Genomic DNA, 27466 nt, shown 5'->3' with positions numbered 1-27466 from the left:
CAGCGAGGAGCTGGGGGGGCCTGTCCTCCCCTTCTCTCCGGCTTAAACCCCCCTTCTCCCTGCCCCACAGCGAAGCTGTGGGCCCCAACAGCACAGGGAAGGCGGGGTGGGGGGGAAGAGCAGCCCCCCAGCATGGGAGGGGGCATCGGGCCAAATCCGCGTTCCCAACGGGCATTTATTTGGGGATGTATATACATATACATTCAGTCACATACGTTTCCTCCCAGAAAAAGGCCCCGTGAACGTCTGGTACATGAGAAGGTTTTCCGGAGTATTATTATTATTTAAAAGCTGGGGTCGTGCCCCAAAAGGCTCGCTGGAGAGGGCAAGTGGCAACGGGCCCTCGCTGGCCTCGGATGCAGTGAGCTGAGAAGATGGGGACATGTTTGGTGGCAGCCACGTGACAACGTCCCTTAGGACACCCGAAGAACATTGCAGTCGGTCTCTGCTCTCCCCCGGCACGTGGGGCCAGCATCCAAACCTCAAACCAGCTTCTGAGAGCTCCCGAAACCCTGCTGGAATATTTAAGGGCAAATTTTTGGCCCCGGTCCTTCTTCCTTAAGTCTCACATCTCATGGAGAGGCTGGGGAGTGGTTTTGCGATGTCCAGAAGCCCTGGGCGAGATCTCCCGGCCTGGGAGAGGTGGCGAAGCGGAGCTGTACTCTGTGATTGTATTAGCAAGGAGAAAACATGCACGGTAGCGATTTAGTGTTCCCCTTCCACCACCTCCGTGCCCCCTAGCCTGTTCTAAAATGAACAAGTCCTCAATCCTGCTCCCCGCCGCACTGGGGGGATGCCCTCCCCCAGCCCACCCCACTCCTACCCTCTCCCTCACTACTAGTGGGATATTTTTCCGTGAAAGGCAAATTATTTTGCCCCGTGGCAGCTGGATGAGGGGGGCGGCGCAGGCTCGCCTGCATGGCTGTACAAGGAAAGGGGGCGAGCTCGGCCTCGCCTCCAGCGTGGTGAAGCGTCTGGTTGCTCCCCAAAACGTGCTGGATGTCCCCAGCTCAGTGGAGAGCGTGGTGGGGACGGGTCCTCGCCTGCAGGCATGTTCCTGGTGAGGACTGAGCGATGGCAGGCGGGTTTGGGGTGCTGGGGCAGCCAGACAGAAGCTCTGCTCTCCAAAACCGGGCCCCTGGCAGCTGTCCTTCCCCCCGGCCAGGGTTAACACCAAGGGTCCCGCTCCGCTCGCCCGCGGCAGAGGCTGTCGCTGCGCTGCCAGGCGCTGTCGATGAGGCTCTGAGCGTCCTCGCATTTCTTCTTGACAGCGGCATCCAGAATGGCCTTGTGCAGGAGGTCGACCTGGAACACACACGGGGGGCAGTCAGGAGAGGAACAAACCACAGCTGCTTCTCCTCCTTGTTGTAAAACCACCTCAAAAAGAGCCGGGAAAGTCGCCCGTGTCATAAGTACGGGTGACAGAGGGGGACGGGGCTGACCCAGGTTCCTCCCCAGTCCCCTTGCCAGCCCTGGATGCTCGTGGCCCATCTCGCCAGGGGACTCGGGCTGCAAATCCCACATCCTGTGGTTATATGGACACTGAAGAGCTCCGTGGCTCTCCCACCCTTCGTGGGAAAGCTGGGCTCACCCTGCAGGGAAACATCCACCCACGCCTTCCTCGGAGGGCCCCGCTCGCCCTTCCTCGCCAGAGGAAGGGTGTGACGCAGCCTCGCACCCTCACCTGGTAGATGTTTCTCCACGCGGCGTTCAGCGCTGAGAGGAACCTCTCCAGTTCTGTAGTGCAACTAAAATAGAGGACCCAGGGGGGCAGGAACTGCTTGCTGTCCTGAGCAAACTCCTAAACACCAGGAGAGAGGCCGGCCGTTACCGCTCCGGTCCTTGCCCAGCCGTGGGCCAGCCGGTCCCGAAGCACCATGCTCACCAGGATACAGTACTCCTTGCCGGCCTCCGTGGAGATGGCGGTGATGTCCGTCAGCTCCACGGTGCCCAGCGAGCGGAAGAAACTGGTCTGGCAGTCCTCGTGGCAGGTGAAAGCCTTCTCGTCCGTCAGCACCAGGCAGCAGGGGACGCAAGGTGTGGGGGCAACACCCTGGGGGATCACCTGCACGGGGAGGGGAAACGGGGGGTGGTAAACTGTGGCCTGAAGGAGCCCCATCTCCATGGGGTGTCCCGTGGGGAAGCCCTCCTGGCTCGGGAGAAAACTGCCCGCTCCATCCCTACCAGACATCCCCGCTCCCTTGGGCAGCTCCGTGCCGGCCGGGCTGCGCCCCACAGGGAGTCTGGGCCAAGGAGGGGGTCGATGCGCCCACGCCTGGGGGCCTGTCCCCAGCTCACCCCTTTGGAGACAGCCTGGCAGAAGTACTGCATCCAGTCCGCCATGTCCTCCTCGTTCTCGGCGCTCAGCTCCAGGGAGGGCCGGTCCGTCAGGATCACCTGGAAGGAGTGGGGCCGGTCGGTGGTGTTGGAGCGCCGGCATCCCCCGCACTGCTCGCCGCTGGGAGAGAGGGGGGAGGATGGGGATCAGCGGGACGGACTAGCCTGAAAGCAGCCTCCCTCTGCTCTCCCTGCGCTGCACGTCACCCCTTTTCCCCCACAAGCGCTCTGTTCCCATCTGTGACGATGGCCTCCACCTCCGCACGCTGCGGCAGAGCCGGAGCTGAGTGTGGCGGGTCGCCCAGCGTGGCTCTCGGAGGGGTACGTCAGCCCCTCAGAGGCCAGTTCCCCAGCAAAGGGTGGGCTCGGTGTGCCAAACCCAGGAGAAAATGAGCTCCACGCAGCGGAGCCGAAGCCAACGGGCACCTGTACCCAGCCAGGAGCAAGCAGGGTGTCCTGCAGCACCGACTGGATCACCAGCTGCCCCGAAACACCTCCCTCAATATCCGAAGGAGCGCCTGACCCCCAGATCCCCCCCCACATCCCACCAGCCGCTTACCCCATGTTGATGGAGAGCAGAGGCGTGACGTCGGTGCGATCCGGGTACTGGTACAAGATCCCGTTGCTGCCGTTTGGGAAGATGAGAGGTGGTGGCTGGAGTCAGCTCGGCTCCGACAGCCACCTGGCCACCCTCTGCTTTGGTCCCGCAGCGGCTCCTTCCCTGCCCTGCCCTCCACCCCACACAGCCCCCCCGGTGTTGCATTCCTGCTGCTGGGCAGCCACAGCTGGTGGCTTTAGCCTCCCAGGTGACAAAATGGGTCCTTTCACCTCCCAAGCAGCTCCTGAGCAGCAAACTGGTCCCAGCACCCAGCCCTGGCTGACCCCAGTCCCAACCCAGAGCCCCAGCACCCACCTGAGCACCACGAAGCAGGTCTTCCACTGCTCCTTGCCCAGGTAGGAGGTCCCCGCTTTGTAGTGCAGGATGCCGTCCTTGGTGACCGTGTTTTCAGCGGAGGTGTAGCTATTGTTGGTGGGTCCCAGCGCCTCGTCCATGGGGTCTTCCCAGTGAACGAGGCCGTAGAAACGCACGACGACATTGCAGGCCTGTGAGAATGAGGCGGAGGAGTGAACAGGAGGGGGTCTCCCACGAGCCACCACCGCCTGCAGCGATGGCCGCGACATCCAAACTCACCTCGCACTTGGACTCCTGGGCCACGAACTTTGCAAGTGCCAGTTTCTCCATGGTGGCATCTGTGAGGATACTGGGGTACGGGGGCTCCCGGCACCCTTTGATCATGGCTGATTTCAAGGAGACCAGGAAAAACCTGAGAGGGAGGCAGAGATCTCCGATGAGGCCAGGGCAAACAGCCCCTCACCTCCCTCACGCACTGTGATGCCAAAGGGGCTTCCCTTCAACGTTGGCCTCCGGTTTTCCAGACCAAAGGGTCTCGAAATCAACCTACAGACCAAAGGCGATGGGGGCTGCAAAGTCTGAACTCCAGGAAGGAGATGGGCGAGACTGGGAGATGGACATCCATCCCACCACAGCTCTCGGCAGGGCCATCCGGGCCCTGAAGAGGTCACCTCTCTGGGCTGACAACACGCGGAGAGACCTGGGGATGTGCCTTGAAAGTCAAGGCCTCGTCTCTACTCATCCCAAGTGAACCAAGGACAGGCAGCCTGCGTCGCCCAGAGCCCCGAGGCCGTCAGCCTGAGGGACAGGTGACTGAGGGTATAATCAGGGAAGGGGCTTTGGGTTTATTCACGCTCAAGGCATTTCCAGCTACCTGCAGGGTTTCGAAGGTGGCATCAAACCAAACCTCAAACCCCCAGCTGGTGGTAGAACTTTGTTGTGAAGGGCTGTCACCGGGGTTTCTTGCATTCCCCAAGTCACCCCGGGAGCCCGAGGGGCTGCACGCTGGGAGGAAAGCGCCGCAGTTCCTTGCCCGGTCCCTGCTTACTCGGTGAGAGCCACGTCCGCGGTGTCGAGCAGGAACTGCTTCCTCCGATTCGTGCACACCAGAGTCACCGTCTGCTGATCCAGCCCAACCTGTGCCACGTAAAACCAGTTAAAGCAGCCGGGTGGGAGATGAGCTGCAACGCAGCAGGGCTGAACCTGGCTTCTGGCCCCAGCAGAGAAGGTCAGCAGTCGCTCTGCTGCCCACGTGAAGACACAAGCAAGCTGGGCACCCGCCGAGGTGGCATCTGACGGGGGATCACTTTGAACTCTCCCAGTGTCAGAGTTACTGGCCAAAAAAGCTCCCCGTGGACAGAGCACCCAACAAAACCACCCCACCGTGCAGCTCCTGACACCCCTGCGGCCAGAGAGGCGAGGACTGCCCCCCCCTCGCCTCCTGCTCCTCGCAAGAGGGCTGACCCGAGCCAGGCTGCACTCACCGAGATGTAGTCCAGCTCATTGTAGGAAACCGCCTCCTCCACCATGTACGGCTTCTCCGCTGCCCCTGGCACAGACACAAAGAGCCACGTGAAGGGGGGCAAAGGACCTGCAGCAGCAGCAACAGACCCGCAAACCAAGCTGTGTCCCAGGCAGCACGGAGCCACAGGGCACGTGTCCCAGGGCTTCTCGGGGGACAAGTCACCCTGAGCTCCCTACTGTGACTGCCACTGCTCCAGGGGACACGGGGGGACTGGCAGGAGCTGGCAGTGGACGTAGCAAGCTACAGTGCCCTCATTTATGGACAAGCCACGAGCCAAGCAAGCCTGCTCCCTGCAGCTGAGCATAGAGGCTGTCGGGACAGGATACCTTTCCGGATCAGGTACACGTAGCAATCTGTCAGCAGGACGTAGATCAGCTGCAGGTTCCCCTCCATGTGCCCAGTGCTCATTCGGATCATCTGTGTGGAGAGAAACAAGCTCTCAGGCTGCGGCCGACGCAGGCACAGAGCTGGTCCTTCACGGGAGATGGATGGTGACCACCTTACCCTGAACAACTGCTCCTCGTTCTCCCGAAAGACGTGGATCATCAGCAGGAGAAGATGGTTATTATCCACCCTGTGAAGAGAGACAGTAGAGGATGGACACAGATGCAGAGCTGGGTGAGTCGAGAAAGGGCAATTCCCTTCCTGATTGACCTTGTCCACGATTTGGGCACCTGCTGACCATCCAAGACCTTTTTGTCCTGACCCCTTGGTGCCTCTTCATCCTGGAAAAGGGTGGGCTTTGCCCCCCCAACCCAGAACAACGGAAAAGTGACAGGTTGAGCTCAAGACTATTTGGAAGATGCTCTCCCTGCTGAGCAAACCAGCCTCACCTGAACTCGGAGGGATGGGTCAGCTCCGAAGGGCTGCCCTGCCCTTCCTCCACACCAGAGTCCTCAGCACTGCTCGGGGAAGGGCTGGGCTGCTCCTTCTTCGGCTCACGGAGAGCCTGGGGGTTGGCAGTTTCTGTCTGACCAGTTTGGGGTTCATCACTCGCCCCTCCAGACCCCTCTACTGCCCCAACTGCTTCTCCCTCTTTGTCTTCTTCTTTTTCAGGAGCCTCAGGGCTACCAGAAACATGTGGCGGTTGGCCAGGCCCTGGAGTGTCATGGTGGCCACCACCTGATGCAGCAGCGTTTGGACTCTCGACGGTAAAGCGGTAGAAGTCCATGGGGGCTGAAATCCCCTCACTAAAGTCGCCAGAGGACGATCCATCTGGGGTCTCCCCTGGCATGCCAGTCCGAAAGGACTGCCCGGGGAGCTCGAGGGGGGCGTTCCAGCCACCAGGGTCCAGCTGCCCGTTGAGCCTGTCCATCACCTTGCTCAGCGGCTGCCCCACGCTCTCCATGGACGTGTCCTTCATCTCGGGGATGCGTAAAGCCAGCTGGCTGAGGGCAGAGCGCTGACGACCCTCCTCCTGCCCGCTCGGGTTTGGCTCACCAGCCGGGGCAGGGGGGGGCACCGTCTCTCTGCGGGTCTTCTCTGTCACTCAGCCCGTTCACGCCGCTGTCTCCACTGGCCTGCTGGGTCTCAGATGCTACAGGCGCAGGGGTGTTCACTGGCTCCTCGGGCTTCACCTTCTTCTTCTTCCCCGTTTTCTTCTTCTTGGCTAACCTGCATGGTGAGACACCAATGAAGATGTCACACCTGGGCGCGCTAAGACTTCTGTAATATAGAGAGGGGTCCCACCCTTTCCCAACAACCTCCCTTTGCAGTTTTCCCTGTTGCAGAGAAATCCTTATACCAAGGGGAACATCGCTCAACACCCGAGTCCTCATGTCCATGCCAGCCAGCCCATGACAAGCAAGGTATGGGTGCTGCTTCCTACCTATCCAAAAAAGAAAAGAGGTGCTGGCTGCTGGAGGCAGCGTCTTGGGCTTCCTTTGGCTGCAAAGGGGATCACAAATGGATGTGGAGCTAAAGGGACCTGGGAGAAATCCCTTGAGAGCCAGATGCTGGGGAGGAGAGGTTTCAAGAGGCCATGGGAATGCCGGGTCCCCGCCTGCCAGAAAAGGGAGATGCAGGCTGGAGCCCGAACGGCACACGGGGCTGGGGAAGTGTTCAGGCCTCCCACGGCACCCAAACTGCTGCCAGGTCACTCTTGTTTGGGAAGCCAGCACCGTGCTCCCCTTGCCGTGTGCCTGCCCTGGGTTACCCAACATAACCCAGCTCCTCTGCTCCTCCCAGGAAAAACAGGGCACAAGAACAAAGCACAGGCCTGCTGGGCTGGTTTTGGGGTGTCCCCGTCCCCAGGTGTGAGCAGACGGAGCCTTGAGCTCTTTGTCTGGGTTAAGAGCTCTGAGGGATCCCTGGGGATCTCCTCTGCAAGAGTCAAACACAGGCCAGCAGGTCTGCAGAGGCATCTCCCTCGACAGGTTTAGCCACAGCTCCTTGACAAACAAGAGGAAGGACAGCAGAGACGATCTGAGGCCCAGAGGTGCTGCAAACCTGCCACCAGCTGGAGAAAGCTTCAAGTAAAAGCTCCCGGCTTCCTCTGAGCTCTCTGATACAGACTGTTGGGCAAAAGTGTTTAAGCTGAGCCGGCCTGTACCTCTACAGACCCAAGGAACCAGCTCTGTTGACACCTACAGAGCATCAGTTGGTGTGTGGAGGTTTAAAACCACTTTTTCACGATGGTATAAAAGCTACGCCACAGATGCTGTCTGTCAGGCTACAAGGGGTGGCAGGCACATCATCAACCTCTGGTGACAGATGACAATGAAGGGCACGTTTCCAGGCCAGGCAGCTCTGTCCCTACCTGATGACCTCCAGTTCTGTGCAGCTCTCAGACTGGTCCGTGCCTTCAGGGGTGGCTTCTGCCCTCTCCTGGGAAGCTGTGTGCACCGGCGTGGTCTCAGCAGAGGACGGCGCATCGGTTTTCTCCTCGTTGAAGGGGTTGTAGCGCTGCGTCGGGCTCTTCACGGAGGCCTTGCTGCCGTTCGCCTCCGAGGCGGTGGAGCGCGGGCAGCTGAGTGTGTCTGTGAGGTCTCCATCTGCAAAGACAAGAAGGGAAGAGCGGGATTAACGTCAGCTCGGGCACCTGGATCAAGTCAAACCAAGCAAAGCCGCGCGCTGGGGGGCTGGGGCATTACACGGTCACTGTGCTGCTCGCAGTGACACCATCGCGGGCACTGGCAGAGCGCCGTCGGACCAGCGTAGCTTCAGATTGCTGCGGGTAGCGGGCTCTTTGCGAGGAGGGACAGAGAGGCCAGCGTGCGACCCAGCATCGCTCTGCCTTTTGCACCCACTGCAATTTAGACAACGCCTGGAAATACCAGCTTGGCTACCCACGACCCGGCAGCCAGGTTAAGTAGAGGCAGCATCCTTGGGAAGGAACTGGAGGGGTCTGGGGGCCACAGTGCTCCTTAGCAAGGCGACAGCAAGCTAACGAGGCTGCTGCCCTGCATTGCTGCTTCCCCCCTGCGACGGGGTTTTGGGAAGATGCTTGCCTGGCTAGAAGGGCAGGAACGGAGCCAGCCCAGAGAGCAGCGATCCTTACGGAGTTGGCTGCTTTCCTCTGCTTGCATGAGACGCACAAGGGGGGCTGGAGGTGTGCTGGAGGGGGGACACAGCATTCACCGGGGTCCGAGCGCACAGAGGGGCTGTAGCACAACCGGCTTGGCCCACGTTAGTCTTCAGAGGGAAAAGGAGCAGCAGAGAAGGGCGAGAGGAGTCATGCTCGGAGTTACCCATCCACAGAGTCATGGTTACAGGAAGGTTACCCATGCCCTTCTCTTCTCCAGCACCCTTTGTTTCCAAAGCCAGCTAGAAACCTCTGGCTGGGCAGGGAGACCCCTTCGGGAGGGAGCCACAGCCCTAGCAGACTGACTCAGGAGCTTACATTTTAAATAGAAAAATGAAACCTCTTATAAAACCCTAATAAAGGCAGTTTTGTGATGGCCGATTTCAAAGCACGGCTTTGTTCCTGCTGAAACGCCTGCCCTGCAGCGTGGAGGGTGCGAACTCTATCAAGGGAAGTAAATCGGGTAGATTTTTAATGCCTACATTAAAGGGAAAATAAAACATTTACAAGCTATTTCAGCCCCAGGCTTCTAGCCTGCATCACCAAAATGAATGTCACTTCTTTTGCCTAAGCCCTACTGGTTAAGACAAAACAATCTTTGTCAAAAATACAGAATTTTACCCCCAGAAGCATTTGCTGAAAACAAGGAACTGCCCCAACTTTCTTAACCTTTTGCTCTGGTACAAACATTGGTAAGTTAACCCGGCCGGGGGTTACAATTAAAACTTTGCTATGGCCAAGGTTTACTCATCAGAGTAACCCAGCCCGGAGCAGCGACAGGTCACACTGGCACCTGCACACGGGAGCTGTGCACAGCCCCAAAGCCGGAGGGATCTGTCCCCAGCGTCCCTCGGCTTCTCCCAGCCTGCACCCAACACCCTCAGCTAAGCTGCATGCTGGGCGTTGGGTTTGGAAACACGGTTCGTACCCCCTGGGTGTACGGTCAAGCTTCAGGGACACATGAAACCATTTCTGTGAGCATCTCTGTGCGTGGGGTAAGGAAGAAGGTGAGAGGGGAGCATGTTAGAGCCCAAGAGCAATCCACATGGAATTCAGGTAGATCTTCCCAAATATTCAGGTGGTATCGGCCATGGAATTCGGACCCAAGGCTCCAACCAGCTTTCAGCTGCAAGGGATGGAGCGTGGGTGTATTTCCTCTGGGGTAAAGCAGAGAGGTCTCCTACTCCTGTGTGTGGAGGAACTAGAACAATTTCCTCTAAAACAGGCTCATGCTCTTGACCGTAAAGGCCAGGCATAGCTGACAAGTTGGTTTTAAAAATGAGAAAACAAATTAAAAAAAACCCCAAAGAAAACAAAAGAAGCGTAGTGACCCAAACTGAAGACAGCCACGTGCTGGATGCTGTGCCTTCAAGAGGGGTGTTTTGACACAGAAGTAGGGTTCAAGGACAACAAAACCTCCCAAGTTAATGCCCAAAATTAAAGCAAGCAGAATTAATTCAGCTGTTTTCCAGGGCTTTCAGGAAACCAGAGAAGGTGGATCAGTTCTTCTTTACCCCAAAGAGGAAATCTGCGGTGTAAGGCCAGCTGGCATGTCATGCTCATTCTGGACAGGCACTGATCCCTGCCCGCCAGCTTCACGGTGAGGGCAATTTTGCAGCTTTTCTTTTGGAACCTGGTTTGGAGGCTCCTTTATCACCATGGGCTGTAACATATTGAGCAGCCACGGACCTGCACTGCAAACCCCAGCCTTGCATCTGCTACGCCAAGCGCTGGGACAGACGTGGAGAAGACACAGAGGGATTATCAGAGGCAGGAAAACATCCCCCTGCTCCAGGACACACAGCCAGGTGAGCGTGCCTGCACACACCAGGAGCTGGGGAAAGCTCTGCACGTGGTCTCACAGATGAGACACACGACCTCCCACCTTGGGGGATCTTTTCTGCTCCTTTCTGCCTCTACTGAATTCCATCAAGATGTGGTGGTTGCTTGTTAAAAGAAATGAACCGGGAAGCATGCAGCAAGCTTCAGGTGGCAGCAATGCAGAGGGAAAAACAAGATGTTGTAACAGATGAGTATGTCCCACCTTCCCAGCCTCTGCTGGGCATGGTCTGCATTGCTGGAAACACATCTCCAAAATCATAATCTATAAAAATGAGGGATAAAACTCAGGATTAGAAATACAAGTAGTGGGGAGGGAAGGGAGGCAGGGGAGAGTGTAAAAGGGATCTGGGGCGATGGGAAAGGAGAAAAACAAAACAATTTTCCACCGGCATCCGAAACGCATGAGAAAATAGTTAGCGGACATGGATGCAAATGGAAGCCAGCTGCAGTAACAGTTGTTCTTGCTGGATGTTTGCATTATGGGAGCTGCAATGGGACCAGCGAAGGACGAGGGCCCCATTATGCAAGGTGCTGGAAAGCTAAAACAGAAAAACAATCAGTGTCATCCAGGACTTGTGCACCTAATCAGGGATCTCCTCTGGAAACCAATTTAATCACTCTGTGCCTCAGTCTCCCCGCTTCACACTTACCTCCCAGATACTGTGACCTTTGACTCATTAATGCTTGCAAAGCCAGGGGTCTGATCAAAGAGGAAAATTTGTCCTCTGATCATAAAATCCCCAGCTCCACCTATACTCCCAGGGTAGTGAGATGCTCCTGTTGAAATGAGGAGCAGTGAAAGAGTTATAGAAGTTACACAGCTCCACACTGGAGGACCAGCGGCAATGCCTCCCCTCCTGGGCTTGGACACCTCCACCATCCTGGTGCCACAACAGGGGACGACATTTCTATGTCAGCACCAAACCCCTCTATGCACGGGGAAACCGAGACACAGATCACAGCCGCTGCCCGGACACAGGGAATAGCTTGCCATGATGCCAAACCCAAAACCTAGCTCCAAAATCTCCTGTATCTCCACTCCAAACCTGTCTCCTCTTGACTATTAGGTTTCCATCCACCAGACGGGCTGGAGGGCATAGCCAAACCCATGACACCCCTTGCCCAGTCAAAATGGACAGGTTGGAGATGTGCTGCCACCGAGACGTGTTCTGCTGAGGGAAAAACAGGAATACAAGCCCGGGGTGCAGCAAGCACTGAAACAGCCGCTTACGCCAAACCGTTGAGGCCAGAGAATCTTCTTCCTGTGACTTTTATCGCTAGGTTCCTTGTGCTGGCTCCAACTTACCTGGGACGATGGTTTGGCATAAGCAAGTCCCTGAAAGCAAACCCTTTCACACTTACAGCATGAGTGCAGATACTGCAGGTGAGCCCAGAACAGCGGTGCGCTTCAAAGCCCTTTGCTAAAACAACACTAATGCCCACCCCGGGCTGCTCCTTCTCAGCATCTTTAATGTCTGTGGTTTCTGGCACATAAATGGCAACTGGTGGACCCTTGTCTCAAAGGCAACCCAGCTGTAATGCGGACTCAGCCCTGAACTCACTGCATCCAATTAAAAGCACACATCACCCCATCTATTTCAGAATCCCCTGATCTTGCTTTGTTCAAACCGACATCCAAAAAGGAACAGGGCCGATGTATTTTGGATTAGGAACAGCAGCGGCAGAGCTGCTCCTTCACGTGAACAGGCTTCGTGCAGGATAAGAGCTCCTTGCTCCAGCCTCAAGAGGGTTAAGGGGGCAGGCACAAGATGCAGGTCTTCTCAGTTCATCAGGAACAGCACCCAGCCCTCTCCGAGGGGGTGAGTATGACAACTGATCGGGCTGCTCAAGTAAAGATGCATAAAGGGGAAAAACCAGCACCTCCAGGACCACGGGCTGCCTTTCCCTCAGATTGCAGACATGGAGAAAGCTCTGGAAAAAATTCCCCACCATCTCCAGCATATGGGGGACTCCGGACTGCAAAATAAGCGGTTAAAAAAGGTCCTCTGCAGCCCAGTGTACCTGCTCTGTGCTGGAAGCCACACTCAGGTATGGGTACGCTTTCACTGCACGGGGAGATTCCTCCAGATCTCGCTAAGACACACTCCCCAGGATGGAAATGCTGCCTGAGCTGACTAGCAGGGAAAGTCCTTCTCTCCCGATCCAAGGCAAAGGGGCAGTCAACAGCTTAAATCCCAGCACTTCCCAAGGCAAGACAGGGAGACTCACAGCCTAATTGCTGGGTCTCTGGCTTTGGTCTCTTCCAGCCCATCATTTGGTGCCTCATCTGGTCCAGCAGCTCAGCTGAAGGGGATAGGGAAGCGCACAGCCCTGACCACGCCTGTCTCCAAAAAACCACTGACCTTCACTGGAGGGAGCGATGGCGCTGTCGTCCCATTCCAGGTTGGTGGAGGTGACCGAGTTGAAGGAGTTGAGGGACAGGCTGTCCGAGCCGTGCACGGAGCTGGGCAGTCGGTCCTCAAAGTCTAGCAGGTACTGAGGTTTGTAGTAATCTGGCATGTACGGGGCCAGATCCAGGTAAGGTGCGTCCTGCAGAGAAGAGAGCGTGGGGTGAGTCAGGCTCTGCGTCACCGCACGCTGTGACTAGCACAGTCAAAACAACGGGACTGTCCTTGAACGTCCTCTGACCGTCCATTTCTGCCACCTTTCAAAGGAAACCCGGCTGCTCCGCTACAACGCTGAGGGTTAGTCAGTGGCTTTGTGCTTACCTGGAGGGACGCCAGTGTTTCATACCACACTTGCAGAGCTTAAATCCTTTATCCCCATCACTGCGCCCCACAGCTGGCTTCCCTGCACCTGCCTTGCTCTTATTCCTCTTCCAAACAGTGCAGAGGAATAACTGAGCAACAGGAATAAATCCTGGATCTCCAAAGACCCCAACCTAGAGCCTTTCATGAAAGTGGCAGCTTCACGTGTTCAGCTGATGGCCTTCAGGAAGGTACAGCCCAGACCAAGTGGTGGGACCTGTCACAGCCAGGACTCCCCCTGCCCCACGGACCTGCTCTCCCTGAACCAACAGAGACAGATAAAACACTCACCAGATCCAAGTCAAAGCGGATGAACTCCAGCCCCGACACCAGCGTTAGGAACAAAGTCAGATGATCGTGACTGCAAACCAGGGCGTTCCTGCAGCATGGGTAAAACAAAAGAGCTTTACAGATGGGGGAAAGAGAAGAAAGAGCCACAAGCGCCTTTCTGTTTTCTTGGCGGCCTGTCTCCGAGCTGCTTTATAAATGGCCCCAGAGCTACGAGCTTGCTGTTTGCCTCCGAAGAGCCATGGCAGAGCTTAAGGGCAGGTACATGCGGCTCAGAATAGTCAGGGATCCGCTACGTGCTGCCCCCAAACTGAGCTACAGCCAGATTTCCAGGCATCCACCACAGCTGGGTCCCCGGACAAGAGGTCAGCATCTTCTTGGAAAACAGGGAAGAATATAAAGTGTACATCTGGGACTGGGAGTAAAAGCAGTAACTAGGAGAGACATGCTGGCAAGCCTTTTTATATAGGACAGTGAGTCCACATCTGGGACCTTTACATTAATCATGCAAAACCTCTGCAAAACCCACAAGGAAAAATCGGACCCCGATCAACTGCCTGGCAAATTAGGGCTGGCTTCTGATGAGAAAGGATGCCTACCAGCGCCCAAACGAGGAGCTGGGGTACTCACTTGACATAGTACTTGTGCAGCAGGCTTAGGTTCTCCTGGAACAACCTCAAATAGCTCTCCAAGGAGTTTTCATTGAGAGCTAGGTACAGCCATGCCCGGCCTGAAAACAAAGCAACAGAGATTTATCTGTGGGGAAATGCCTGAGAAGTGAAGCAAGCCTAGAAATAATCACAAATCCATTAAAACACATCAGATTGTTCATTTGCATTTGTTATCATTTCAGGGGAGCAACTGACCATTGAGGAAATCTGTGGGGGGTGGTGGGGTGGTGGTGGAAACGACAGCAGGTGAAGGGACAGATTCATGATTTGGAGTGGGAAGGGGAATAAGAGACTGCGTGGTAGCTCGTTGCGAAGCAGACACACAACTGTGTCTCTCCACATTTCCAGCACGGATCAGGAGATGGGAGAGATGAAGGGAGAATTGTTTTAAATCAGGTGCAATTTGAGATATTACACAAATTCTGGTGCAGAGAGAGGTGACGGTGGAGCCTGTGCTCAGCTCCGCTCTCACCGGGCGTACAGGGCTTGGGAGATGAAGGGTGTTGGGATAATCAGGCAGAAAGGAAGTCTCTGGGCACCATCCTGCGTCAAAAGCAGCCTCGTCCTGTGTCAAAAGCAGCCTCGATGGTCCCAAACATCCACTACAGACAACTCACAGCAGGGGAGAAGCAGCATCGGGCAAACAACAGCTACAGTGGGACATTCTGGGTCGAGAGAGGCAATGCCTCCCATCTGCCAGAAAACCTTCCCTAGAGCACGGCCCAGCAGATTGCTTTGGTTTCACAGCAGCAGAAACAGAGCTACGACTGACCCAACACCTGATCCTGAGGCACGGCGTGGTTATTTCTCGAGCCACCATGCAGTAACAGCAGGACTCCCACCTCCCTGGCCTGAGCAAAGCAACCTGGCCTCAGCAGGGGGCTGCCTGCAGCCCCAGCCCTCAGCACAACCTGCCTCCTGCCACATGTCCCCAAACTCAGGTTGGCCCTCAGAGCCAGGGCAGCGTCTGCGAATACTCACTCCGTCCCAAGTTGGTGGCCACGTGTTGAAGCACTTCTATCTGTTTGATGGCTTCCCGGCGGGTGAAGTGAACAACCAGCACCCAGTAGCCCGAGGAAAGATCTTGCAGGCTGGAAGAAGAAAGAAGCCCAGAGGAAGGTTAAAGGAGGGCTTAGTTATCTCCATCCCAGTTACTGCCTCGATGGCTACGCCGTGCTGAGGCTACACGGTAGGCAGAGCACGGTGAAAAGCATCCCGGCAGCCCAGGGGCAGGCTCCGTGCTTACCCATAGAGCAGGGCATGGTCCAGATGTTCACAGAGCCGCTGCAGGACCTTGTCGTGGTTTCTGATGGCTGGCGTCTCATCTTCACAGGCAGCAAAATAGCTCTGCAGCTGCAAAAGGAGGAGATGGGATGGCTGCAACGTCCTTCTGCAGCCCACCGAGGAGGCAGATGGAGATGCCAACACGCTCACAGCTAGCATTAATCAGCTTTTTTTAATCTCTCAGCTTGCTAAAGCTTGATGCAGGTTACTTACAGGGTCTAGCAATTGGTTTTAAGAGTACTCTAAAGGCAGTAGTAACTCACAGGGAGAACCTCACTCACAAAGCCTCAGAGACAGGCCAGCAGCGTGGCCACAGCTGCACAGCCTCCTCCTTCACAGCCAGCACTACAGCGGGGTTTCGGTGGTTCCTCTGCAGCATTGTAGCCATTGCAAAGCATTTTGGTACAGAAATAAATCGGAGCTCTGGGCTCTGTTTCTGGCTCTGCCATGAACAAGCCCCCTCCTCAGTCTCAGGGTCTTGCCATGGGAAACCCTTGTTGGGGAGAGACATCGCTTCCAGGTACAAAAGATGCACCGAGCCCAGGAGACTCATTCCCGCAGCGTGCACGCTCTGTGCTGCATCTGTGCGAAATCTCAGCAGAATTTCAGCATCCCGGGAAGAACCACAGGTTTTCTTGTTACAGGCAGCTTGGGTAACCACCACGATGCTGGGTATTGACGCCATGCGGCAGAGGGCTGCCCCAGACTTTCAACCACAGGCAGCGGGGGCTCGGAGGGTGCAGAGGGCAGCGCAGATACGGAGGCACGTGCATACAGGACAAAGGCAGTTCAATTAATCCCGAGTAGTTTGCCTCTGCTGGGCAAGGCTACAACACATCACTTCAGGAAGCTGCCACTTTCTCTAAAATCAGGACAGCTTGACTCATCCTCAGTTAACCCGTTCGCAGTCGCAGTTAGCTCTGAAGTCAGCACTGGCCCCAGGCTCTGCTGACAACAGCCCTCAGAGGCTCACCACAGTGTGAATTGCTTTTCTGCTTCTGCAAAACCTGCTAGAAATCCTAGAAACCCCTTTACACCCAAATCCTATATCCCTTCCCAGCTGACCCACCGGCTTCCTCCTGCCCCTAGAGCTTACAGATCTATTTAGGTGCCCGTCTCACACATACTTGGCATCCAGGCAGGGAGATTACTCACCCAGGATGTAATCTCAGCTGTACGAGCCACGTTTATTTGCTCTGGCTGGTGACAAGCGAGCACAGTTCAGCCGAGCCGAATGCATCACCCATACACATATTTTAGTGACCTGATATGTCTTTGCCAAACCTCACCAGTTAAATGGTAGATTTCGAAGCGAAAAACTTGACAGTACTGTGCTGCTTGAGTCTGACCTGGCCCCAGAAACTGGTTGCTCCTCCTGAATTACTACTAGAGCCAGAGAAGCTCCTTTAGAAATGTAAGTCTCAATGTAAAAGTAATTCCAGTCTCAATGTAAAAGTTATCAAGGGGACAGAGAACACCTCATGGCCCCTGGAGAACTGTTCTTGACGACACTCTTAAAAACATGAATATATCTAGCTCCAACACCTCCTGGCTTGAAATCTTTCTGGAGCTCTTAGGTAAGATGGGAGAGCCAGGCGTGTTCCTGCACGGAGCTGGTCCCAGCCCTCACGTGGGAAAGAACTGCTGAGCCCAAAGAATCGCAGCCAAATTCCCTCATCCCATCGCCCAGCGCAGTCCCTGTCCCATGTAGTCCAGAAGACAAATCCCCTGGGGAAGGCAAAACACAGTAATGTTTTGTTTGCAGAGTCACCCGCGGGTGCTCTGGTGACGAACAGAATTTTTTACAACACCCAGGTGAGACGCGAAGCACTTCAGCTCAGCAGCACTCATCTGTTTTTGGCAGGAAGCTGTCCCAAAAGATTTACACTATTAATAGGTAGCTCAGACCCAAGCAGGGAGGAGAATGCCCTAAAATCCCACTATCTGGGAACTATTTCAGGAGCTACCTGCAGTCAGTGTTTTAAGCTGCAGTAAGGATACTAGAAGAAGAAACAAAGTCATCATTTAAAGCCGTATCCCTCAGACCATGGATAGATGGAGCCACAGGGGATGCTCTCCAAGAGCTGTCTGGAGCTCACTAAAATATCTCATTTCTGGGGAAGCTGAGGCAGGAAGCAAAGCCGCTGCCATACTGGTTGTGAGCCTGGACTTGAAGGCAGAAACTCTGGGTTTGTCCCAACCATCTCCATCCATCTGCTGCCTTTGCAGAGAGCTGGGATACCCTCAGAGGAGGGCTCCTGTCCGCAGGGATTCTGCAGGCTCTGCACTGGCTTGAGGAAATGCAGCTCTAGGGGACAGTTAGGGGGAAACACAAATAAATTAGGCTCTCCGTCAGCTTCCCACTAAACACAAAGAAATACTCAAGCTAGGCTCTGCACACACAGCTCGGGGAGGTCACCTCAGAGGGAACTTGGAGCCTGTCTGTGCCACCGACTGGAGGAACTCCCCATGACAGAGAGACTCCAAGCCTGAGCAGCAAGAGAGATGAGCAAGTAGGAGCATTTCCTCTTTTTTCTTCCCTTCCTTCCCCCAAAATAACTTAGATCTTTGTTACAGTCCTTCCTGCAGCCAGTTCACAGCTCCCAACCCTCTGTTGCTACACGAACCGATGCGCTCCCATCATCAGATGATGCAAACCACCAGCAAACAGCAGTTGTCTCATCTCAATGTCTCCGAACATCAAGAAGCACCAGGGAATTTCTAAAAAACAGATTTCTCTTCCCTAGAAAAGCCTGATCTTCCCACGTGAAGGGATCTAGGTTTTGAAGGACTCATTCTCTGTTATATTAAGGCTTGGTGGCACTTTTAACTGCTCTGCAAGGAGCACGCAGCCTCCTGCTCCACACAAACCAGCTACCCCTGCATTGTACCCTCTTCCTGGGAAAGCTGCTGGAAAACCCAGCATCACAGGGATGTCCAGAGCAAACCTACCCCAAAAGGCTCAAGCCTGTCCCTCCGCAATGTCAGGAGCCTGAGAACAAGCTGGCGTGACAGCGCTTTGCTCAGAGTCACGGGGTCACACCAGCCCTGTGCACGTGGAACCCCGCGAGCGCGGAATGCGCACTCAGCAGTTTTGGATTTGGATTCGGGCACTCTGAGTCACGGCATTTTAGAAGCTGCAGGTCACAGGGAAGGGCACCAAGGGCTCACTCCTACCCAGAGGCACAAAGATGTGCCACCACGTTCTCCGTATGGTGCTGCATCAAGAATGGTGCCGTTTCCAGCATTCCACCAAAATCAACACAGCCAGTGGGCTGAGCAAAGGACGTGCACGGCTTGCTGGCGCCCCAAAAGGAGATCGGCCAGGCAGATCCCTGCCAACCTACCATGTGTCCAGGGAGGAAACAAGACAGAACAAGATTCGGGATCTCCTGGGTGGAGTAATCCCTACAGCGAGGGTGGGGAAAGGCTGAGGCTTGCAAAAGCTGATGGGGAGGTGTTTTCAGCTTGGGAAGAAGGATGAAGACACACGCAGAAGAAAGGTACAGTGAAACAGCCTTCCCATTTGGGGAACAAAATCCAGTTGCATCATCCCCTGAAACACATCTGCCTACTGCCTGCTCCAAGATCAACCTAGCTAAAAATCTGTAGGAATTATGACCATGAGCATCTTGGGGCAGAGGCACAGGCCACGGACCATCCCAGTACCTGACCCTGACCATGAGTGCAGGCAGGAGTGATGTGGCACTGCCCTGAAAAAAATGGCATTTATATGGAGTGTTTACTTCTCTCCTGTAAATCACTGCAAAACACAAATGGATAATTTGAAACCAACCTCTCCCTAATCACGGTGCAGCAGATGGACCTGTTTGGGAGGTGGTGACCAAACTCTTACGAAGCATCCACAAAGCAGCTCCCTGACATTCCTGGGCAGAGCTGGGCCAGAGCAAATCAGGAAGGCAGCAAGCAACAGGGTTAAAAAGCATTAACCAAACACGACACCTGGGTTTTCCAGGGATGCTCTTCCCCTCCTCTCCTGCGCTCCAACACCAGAAGCCAAGCCTGAAGGCTGGCTCTGAAACAGGACTCAAGTAGGGCACAGCGAACGCCTCGAGCCCTGACCCGGGGCTATTTTTAGGCATTCCTGTGGCCAAAATAAGCGCTGTCGGCACGCAGAAGGAATCCCTGCCATTCCCCGAGACCACTCTGCAGCCCTGACTCGGTCCGAGCACCAGTGTTGCAACAGCGTGGGAAGAACCTGTTTCTGTGAACTGGTTACAAAAGCCCAAACACTTGAGGCTGGCAAGTTAAAATACACTTGAGAAGAAAGCAGAGCAGAAGGGCGTTTGTCCAAAGGGAGCTGCTTTGCATGGGGGGAACAAGAGGTTTGTGCTCCTAACAATTGCACCTCTGCCCTGTTGAGGAGAAGGTAGATTTAATTGCTGTTTATCAACCACAAGTTGATTTTTTTTTTTTTTTTTGCAGTGATACACCACACCCCACGGTGGCATGCACAAGAAAGGATGTTCCTTGCACAATTTTATAACCTACTAATTGCACTGGTTCTCAATGAGCGTGAAGCTTTCCAGACCGATTTGCAGAGCTTCTTCTGTGTTGCAAGAGATGCCAACAATCAAAGAGGCATGCTGTAAAGTCCATGCTCCAAATCTAATCACTTTTGTGGCGCTCCTTTGAAATCTCTCCAGCATTTCCAAAACGTTCCTGAAATACTGTCTCCTGACCTGTTGATGGCTGGCCACAACCCAACTGAGTCTTCATCTCCCCTCCATGTATCTGGCCCACAGATGTTTCACTAGCAGCTTTCCGACACCAAATTCACTTCCCTTATTCTGCTCGGTATTTCCCTGGCAGGACAAACACAGTGACAGAAAAATAAACACTCCTTGGATTCCTCTGGCTCCCTAACCACCGTGCCTGCTGCATGGGAAAGGCGAGAGGTGCTTCAAAACCCATTTTCCCACCCACAGCACATGGAGTGGTGAGGGCTTTTCCCCAGCTGCAGGAATGCAAACCGAAAGCAGTACCACAAAGCAGCAAGTGGACAGCCAAAACGTAACGGAAGGAAACTGCAGCACCCATTTTTCTGCCTCAATTCCTGTCTTCTCACTGTTTTCACCAGCAGCTGGAAAGACACCTTCTCCAAGCTATCAAGTAGGTGGTTTTCTTTCAGGGCAGTACGTCACCAGCCATCCAGGCAGGCAGCTGAAGATGCAAACCCTTTGCTAGATCCAAATCCCTTCCCAAGCCTGCTCCCAGCACCTGCTTTTCCACCATGCTGCATAAGTGTACAAGGATGGTGGCATGTTACCTGCCAGATGCACAGCCACAACAACCCTCTGCAGCAAGAGCAAGCCCATACGGTTTCTTGGAACACAGCTTGCAAAGCTGTCTTAATGTCATCAAAAGAACGCTGATTAAGAAGCCAGCTCTGGGCCTTGGCACTCAGTCTGGGGCTGCACCTGGAGCTGAGCACCTTCAGGAGCAAGCCTGGAGCTCCAGGGAGCACCAAAAAAAGGTGGCAGGTGACTGACCTTTGTTCCAGGCAAGCGATGGCAGCTCAACTCCAAGGGAAGAGGTAACAGGAAGGGACAGGACAGACACATAAGAACTGGCACTCTCATACCTGCTCAGGGGAGTACAGACATTCAACGGCAAATGGATAAAAAGGAGGCTGAACTACTCTGCCTGGGAAACTCCTGATCTTCCATACCACCCATAAAAGCAGGCTGAATTTCAAGGCAGGAGTATTATTCTCACTTGTGGAATACAAAGCCCTACAACTTCAGCTCTAGCAGAAAGCTTTTGAGGTTGCATATGTGGTCTGACTCAACATTTCTTACAACAAGCATCCACACCAGTGTTGGCCTCAGCGCCCAGCTTCCCATCCCAGAGTCAGTATGCCTTGCCCTAGGTCTTGTGGCTTTCCCGGTGAAATACATCGGCATGCTCAGAGCATCACACATAATGTTGGAGAGAAACAGAGCGTGCTCATGATGTGCAGAGACAGAAGCCTAAAACAGGTGAAGCTGAAACCCACAGCAAAGATGCTCCGTGGCTGGAAATGCAGAGCTTTCAAGCATTTGCAATCCAATGCCAGCAAGGCTGTCACCTCCTGGGACACGTACGCTTGTCAGCCCCCACACCGTCAAGGCTCTTCCAGGGCTTTCCTTCATTATTTCTAAGTGGCAAACCTTGCAGCAGGCCAGACCTGTGCGTGGCTCAGCCAAGGATAGGGTTTTTTCCAGTGGTGACGCTTGCTTGTAGGTCGCAGGGAGCATCGTGTTCCTCTGTTGTGGCAAGCAGAGCACAGAGCAGGGCACGGGCATGCAGCTGGCTGCTGTGGAACAGGATCCCTGTGCTAACTGAAGGCACACAGAAAGGTCAAATGCTCGGCACAACTGAAAAAAAACAGGTTTCATGGGAAGAAAACCCACGTCTGGTTGGTAAACACACCAAAAAACAAGCGAGCGTGGGGTGCCCGTGCCCTGCGAGTCTTGGTAACGGTGCTGCTCTCCCAGATAGCTGCTGCTTACTCACACGCCAGGCACTTGCTGCTTTGAATCTCACCCCATCGACCAAGTCCTCTGGCCTGCAGTTATTTCAGTTACTCCTCTTGGACCAGGATATCAGAAGCAGGGAAAGCTGAAATCACTCAACAGCCACTGAAATTGTGCAATCGGAGGCAGGGAGGCTCAGAGGCATTGCTTCAGCTCCTCATACAAAACCTACTGCCAAAATTCAGCCCCTTAAACCAACTGGTCTCCCAGCAAAATGCTTTGTTTTAGTGGTAGGAGGACAAACGGGATTTTTTTTTCCTCCCCAAATGGCTATCCTAGCCTTGTCCACAAGCAGATCCAGAACTGATTTTGAGAAATACCTTCCCTGGGTATAGAGACATCATTTTAGGTACCCACAGAATCCAATCCCCTTGCAACTGTACACTACGAACCTCATATCACCACCAGACCTGTGCCAGGATGAGGTGATAGGAATTTCCAAAGAGAAAAACCTTGTACCACTCAAGCAACCAAAGAAATAGAGCCACGCTCTCAGCAGAACCACAGCAAATGGCTTTGTTCACTCATCAAACAGGGGCAAAGCCCTCAGAGGACCACCAAAATATGTAGTGTCAGAGTTGCAAGCTTTTGTAGATTTCCTAAAAGCACCTGAGCGACCCTTGTGTCTTCGTGGTCAACTTAGTAGCTCCGTGAGACTGCTGCTAGCTTCAGCCACAGGCTCCTGGCAGCTGGCAGACTTGGTTCCTGTGGTGAAGGGGCATGCCAGGACTTCCGAGGGGAGCAGCATGAGCATTCTGATGTTGATCTCCGCTGTGTGCTCCCCACAGCAACAGTAGATGTGGCCTGGAACAAACGTGAGCGAGAGGAAATATCTTGGCAGAGATAAACCCCCCTGTTATCTTAGAATCAGCAAGGTGCCCCTCAACAGGCAGCAGAAGACAAGCTGCTGTCGGGATATTTTCACATCTCCAGAATTGCCACCTCTATGTCACGGCAGCTGGGCTAAATAAATCCACTCAGCCAGAGATGAGCATGTTCCCTACATGATTTGAGGAGGGATGCTCCACTCCAGCGCTACCTGCTCCTCTCCAGGACACGGGGGTACTACACCATCCCCAAACCTACCCTTCCTCGCCATGCAGGACAAGCAGAGATGTTGCAAGGCAGAGCCCAGGAAGCATGGGAGACTGCAAAGGCATTTCCATAGTACAGGGCTAAAAATCTGATCCGGAGACAGGCAGAAAAGGCACAGCATCAATACACTGTGAGAGAAGTGGAAACTTTCCCAAAGTCATGCATAAACAGAGCAGAGCCAGAGCTTTTGGCAAGAACTCCTGCAACATCGGCAAAACACACTGCTCCACCTGATTGACATGCACCAAGGAAGAGCTGCTCTAGAGTTCATGAGAATGTGTGTCCTTCAAAGGCAGTAGGAAAGGCTGAAAAACAAAGAGCCCCCAAATCCTGGATTCCAATCTCTTTTCTGATTTTACATTTAGCTCCTGGAATTGCCAACAATAAGCACTGTTTAAGGACTTTGCATTTCTACCACCTAATCGCAGGCAGGACAGCAATAAATCTCTCCTTAACCTACACTGCAACATCCAGGAGGGCACGGAAATCCAACAAGAGAATACAAAACATCTACACTACCAGCTTCAGCATGGACCAGGTCATCTGCGATAGCTTCTAGCTACCAGGAGATGGTTGGCCAAGGATGGATATGAAGCTGTTGGCATTTCTAACATGCTTATAGTGGCAAGAGTTCAACTGGGAGGCACCAGGACACAGCTCTCATCCCACTGCTGCCACGCACAGTAATAGCTCCTAGAAGAAAACAAGCACTTGAGTGAATAACATGCTCATCTCCAGTCTTCTGCCTCAATAAAACACCAATTCTTTTTTAAAAAAATAAGGTTTAGGCATCAACTTGCACAGTAATTTGTGCTGGAGCACAACCCTCAGCATAAAGCAGGATGAGTACTGGAATGGAAAGGGGAAAAGAAGTGGTCATGAGACAGAAGTAACAAGCTCCACAGAATCACTGTCCCACATTGCCCTCTGAATTTACATCTCTCAGGGAGGTCAGAGAGGACAAGCTGTAGACAGAAAATCAACACCATGCTCACAGCTCCCTTGGATGCATGTTGGAATTGAAGCAGGGACCCAGCTCGCCAGCGCTGAGCTTCTCCAACCTCTCTTGAAGCCACCAAGACCAGAAGCCTCTTTGACACCTCTTCAGCTGGAAAGGCCAATTTTGTCTAAACGAGATGTTTTGCCTCCCTCTTCGCAGTCGAGGCCTGATCTCACACCTCTGCAGTCAAAAGCAAAGCTCCCACTGATCTCTAGAGATACCGATGAAGTACACTAATGGTCCAGATCTGGCACTTGGGTATCACACAGAGAAACTTGCAGGTTTGTAATTACTCTCTCCAAGCAGGTTTGCAACCTCACCTTTTCTAGCTGTGCTCCATCCCTCATATATTTCTAGGAAAATAAGAGGGAAGCAGTCCTGTCCACTGAGGCTTGAGGGATTCCCTTGGAACTGAAGCACTTTTTTTGATGTTGATTTTTACAGAATTTACCCACCGCTGGTGCTCTGACCCCCACCCCCTCCTGAAATTCCAAAGCACCCTGTAGAAACTGAAGTCACAGCCACAGGTCTCTGTGGCACAAACCCTGCCCAAGGCTGCGCTGCTGCTCGTTGCCTTCCCCATCTGAGGCAGGGGGAAGCTGACAAGTGTCTGGATGGTTTTCCCTGAGCCGCTCTGTGAAAATAAGGCATTTTTTCTGCTGCTGTTACTCAAAGCCTGACATCATAACCAGGTACCTCAGCCTTCAGTGGTGGTTTGTCCCAGTCTACCCAGTCTTGAGGTGGGGTTTAGTCCTGGCTGTCTTCTAAAGTAACACTTGACTTGCAGTCCATGGACTGCCGAGAGTTCACAAACTCCTCTTTGGGTCTGAAGCTGAGAAAAGTTATCATAATCTGGCCAAAAAGCAGCGTGGAGAGGCATGCACATCTCCACAAACACATCCAAACCCTCCGCTCTACAACTCAAACCTGCAGCAATGGCGAAAGTATGGAGCAAGCAACCTACACAGCTAGGAAGGTTTTGAAATCAGAGGTGAGCTACTTGGAAAACTCCTCCATGCCCCATGACACAATCCCAGCAATGAGGAGTTACTCAAGATGGACCCAGAGGTAGGGAGAGCAGGATGAATGAGAGCAGGATTTCCCAGCGCGCAGCCAGGGTGTGGGAAGGGTGTACCTGCTCCCTTAACCTACTATCTTACTCTTCCCACTAATGAAGAGAAAAAGAGAAATATCAGGGACTTGAGGGCTGAAGTCAGAGAGGCAAGTGCCAGGAGAAAGTAGCGGCTCCATAGCTGAAGCGAAGCGATGTCCCCAGGGAAGAACAACCGCATCCTGGGGAGGTAAAAAGCAGGGGTGTGCCACTGGTGGACTTTCGCCATGCAGCTCAGTTTGCTTTCACTGAGATGGTATAAATAAGTCCATCAGCCTGAAGTTTCATGTAGATTCCTAAGTTGCCGTGAGCTTTCTTGCTGTGAACAAAAAAGCGAAAGAGGCAGGACCGAAAAATCTCCAAATCCCTCTTCACCGCTGGACCAACTGCTGGTTGGTGAAAGTCAAGACAAGTCAAGGCAAAGGTGTGTTGGCAAAGCTGTAGTTGAGGATAATTAGAATAAGCACCATGTTGATTTTATAATATGCCCAACAAGGGTCCTCCAAGGATTTTCTGAATGAATGCAAATAAATTATGTCAAACTAATCCAGTGTGAGATGTAATACATAAGGGGAAACTGAGGCAGCAGTGCTGCAGAGCACTGTGACAGAGCTTGGAGCAGGCTGAACATCCAGCGATGTCCAGGTAGATAAAAAGAGTATCCTTAATTTTTAAGAGGACAGGAAGGTGAGAGACCAGAGGACAGGGTCACCCATGGAAGTAAAGAAAAAGGCTGGGAGGGGCTTGCACATCCATGCTACATCCCAGAGGCGATGGCAGACCATCCCTTTCTTAACAGTGCCGGGAATTCACTCGTTATGGTCTTTGTAAGATGAGTTTCCACAGATGAATCTGTGTCAGGACACATTGCAGATCACAGGAAACCTCCCATTCTGTGAGGCAGCAGAAACCCAACGACTGGAGAAACATCAGTGAGTTCAAAAAGCCTCCTTTCCCCAAATGATGAAAACAAACAAAACCCCCTTTACTTCCTCCAACAGAGCCTGGGTTCTTTCTCAAAGAATGGCTGGAGCTCGCATGTGGACTAGGCAGGACACGTGGCCCAGCCCAAAACTTTCAGCAAGTCCTTACAACTCACTCCTGTGACCACCCCAACCAGACTCCAACGTCCTGGTCCCCTCTGAGCCAGCATGCAGGTCTTCCCCACCAAAGTGATGGGCTTTAAGAAACACTCTCAGCGGCAGCAGACACTGAGGGGCAAGGAGAAATGAGGGGCAAGCGAGAGGACAAGGTGAGAGACAAGGTAAGACAGCACATGTCTTCGGAGCCCCCATTTTGAGGGCACAGATCAGGGCTCAGCCAACCCACAGGTACGAACCATGCGTCTCCTGTGTCCACAAGGAAAAGTTTCCCGGCCCTGTGCCCTCTACAGCACATGCCTGGCTGAAGGGAGATCTCTCGAAAGAGGGTTTCAACCTGGACTCATTTAGATCCCCCTAGCAAACAGCCCCAGGAAAGGGGATCCCCCAAGGATCCTCCCCCAGTCCTGCTCACAAGAGAAAGAAACCCTTTAAAAAGGGGCGACCCCAGGGGGGAACTCCAGTATATCCCAAGCAGCAGAGAAAGAGGCTCCTGGGGGTGACCCTAGCAGCGCTCTTCTGGCAGGGTGGGCCAGGGGGTGACCCCGCACCCCCAGGGGTACCTCTGGGGTGTCCCATGGCACCAGCAAAAAAAGGATGCTTCCGACCTCACACCCCCAGCACAGGAGGTCTCTGGGGACATCCCCAAATGACACAGAGAAGTCCCTAAAGGTGTCCCCTGCCTCTGGCAGAGGGGATGCCACTTGTCCTTGACCCCACGCTCCTGGCCCAGAGTCCTCCAGTGTCCCTGGGGTGTCCCCAGACCCCTACCTTGGGTGCACGTGTGGGTCCCTAGGGACTGTCCCCACATCTCCGGCGGCAGTGTGTCTGGGGAGTCCCAAGTGTGCCCCCCAGCCCCACACCTCCAGCAGAATCAGTCCCCAGGGACACTCCAGGGCAGAGGGGCATCCCCAGGGCTGGCCCCGGACCTGCAGCCCCAGGAGAAGGGGGTCCCCATGGACACCTCAAGGGCAGAGGGTTCCCCAGGCCCGCAGCCCCAGCACAGGGGGGTCCCCAGGCCCAGCTGGGGCGGGGACGGGACGCCGCCGGTGCCGGAGCCTCCAGGGCCACCTCAGCCCCAGCCCAGGCCCCCGCCGCCCACCTTCTTGACGGAGAGGGAGATGTTCTCCAGGATGCGGTCCTTCACCTCCGCCGGCTCCATGGCGCCGCTGCCCGCCGCCGCCGCCGCCCGCCGCCGCGCCCGCCCGGCGGAGGCCGAGTGCCGGCCCGCCCGCCGGGCCCGCTCGCCGCCCCGCCGCCCCCCGCCGGCCGGCTCCGTCCTGCCGGCTGCCCCGGCCCGGCCCCGGCCCGGCCCGCCGGCTGCGGGGTGGCGGCCTCCGCCGGCGCTCAGCGCGCCATGGCCGCGTCGGGCTCCCCGCGGCGGAGCGCGGAGGCGAACGGGGCCCCGCGGGAGGAGGGAGCGGAGCGGCGCCGCACTCGTGACAGGCTCCGCGCTCCGCCAGGAACTGA

General features: G+C 54.5%; 1 protein-coding gene across 1 annotated transcript; it reads right to left on the bottom strand.

Annotated features, from left to right (window-relative positions):
* Positions 1 to 155: 155 nt before the first annotated feature.
* PLEKHM2 (pleckstrin homology and RUN domain containing M2) lies at positions 156 to 27466 on the bottom strand. The gene is given in 21 exon segments (XM_037380910.1): positions 156 to 1305; positions 1685 to 1801; positions 1886 to 2065; positions 2299 to 2458; positions 2897 to 2962; positions 3251 to 3441; positions 3530 to 3662; positions 4299 to 4387; positions 4735 to 4799; positions 5102 to 5192; positions 5280 to 5349; positions 5609 to 6234; positions 6236 to 6389; positions 7534 to 7768; positions 10343 to 10402; positions 12504 to 12690; positions 13200 to 13287; positions 13827 to 13926; positions 14849 to 14958; positions 15114 to 15220; positions 27099 to 27466. Coding segments are annotated over 21 exon segments (3027 nt in total). The 5' UTR covers positions 27159 to 27466; the 3' UTR covers positions 156 to 1167.

The sequence above is a fragment of the Falco rusticolus genome, chromosome 3 (genome assembly GCF_015220075.1).
Source record: "Falco rusticolus isolate bFalRus1 chromosome 3, bFalRus1.pri, whole genome shotgun sequence".
Taxonomy (NCBI): Eukaryota; Metazoa; Chordata; class Aves; order Falconiformes; family Falconidae; genus Falco; species Falco rusticolus.
This window is presented reverse-complemented; position numbering and strand designations above follow the sequence as displayed.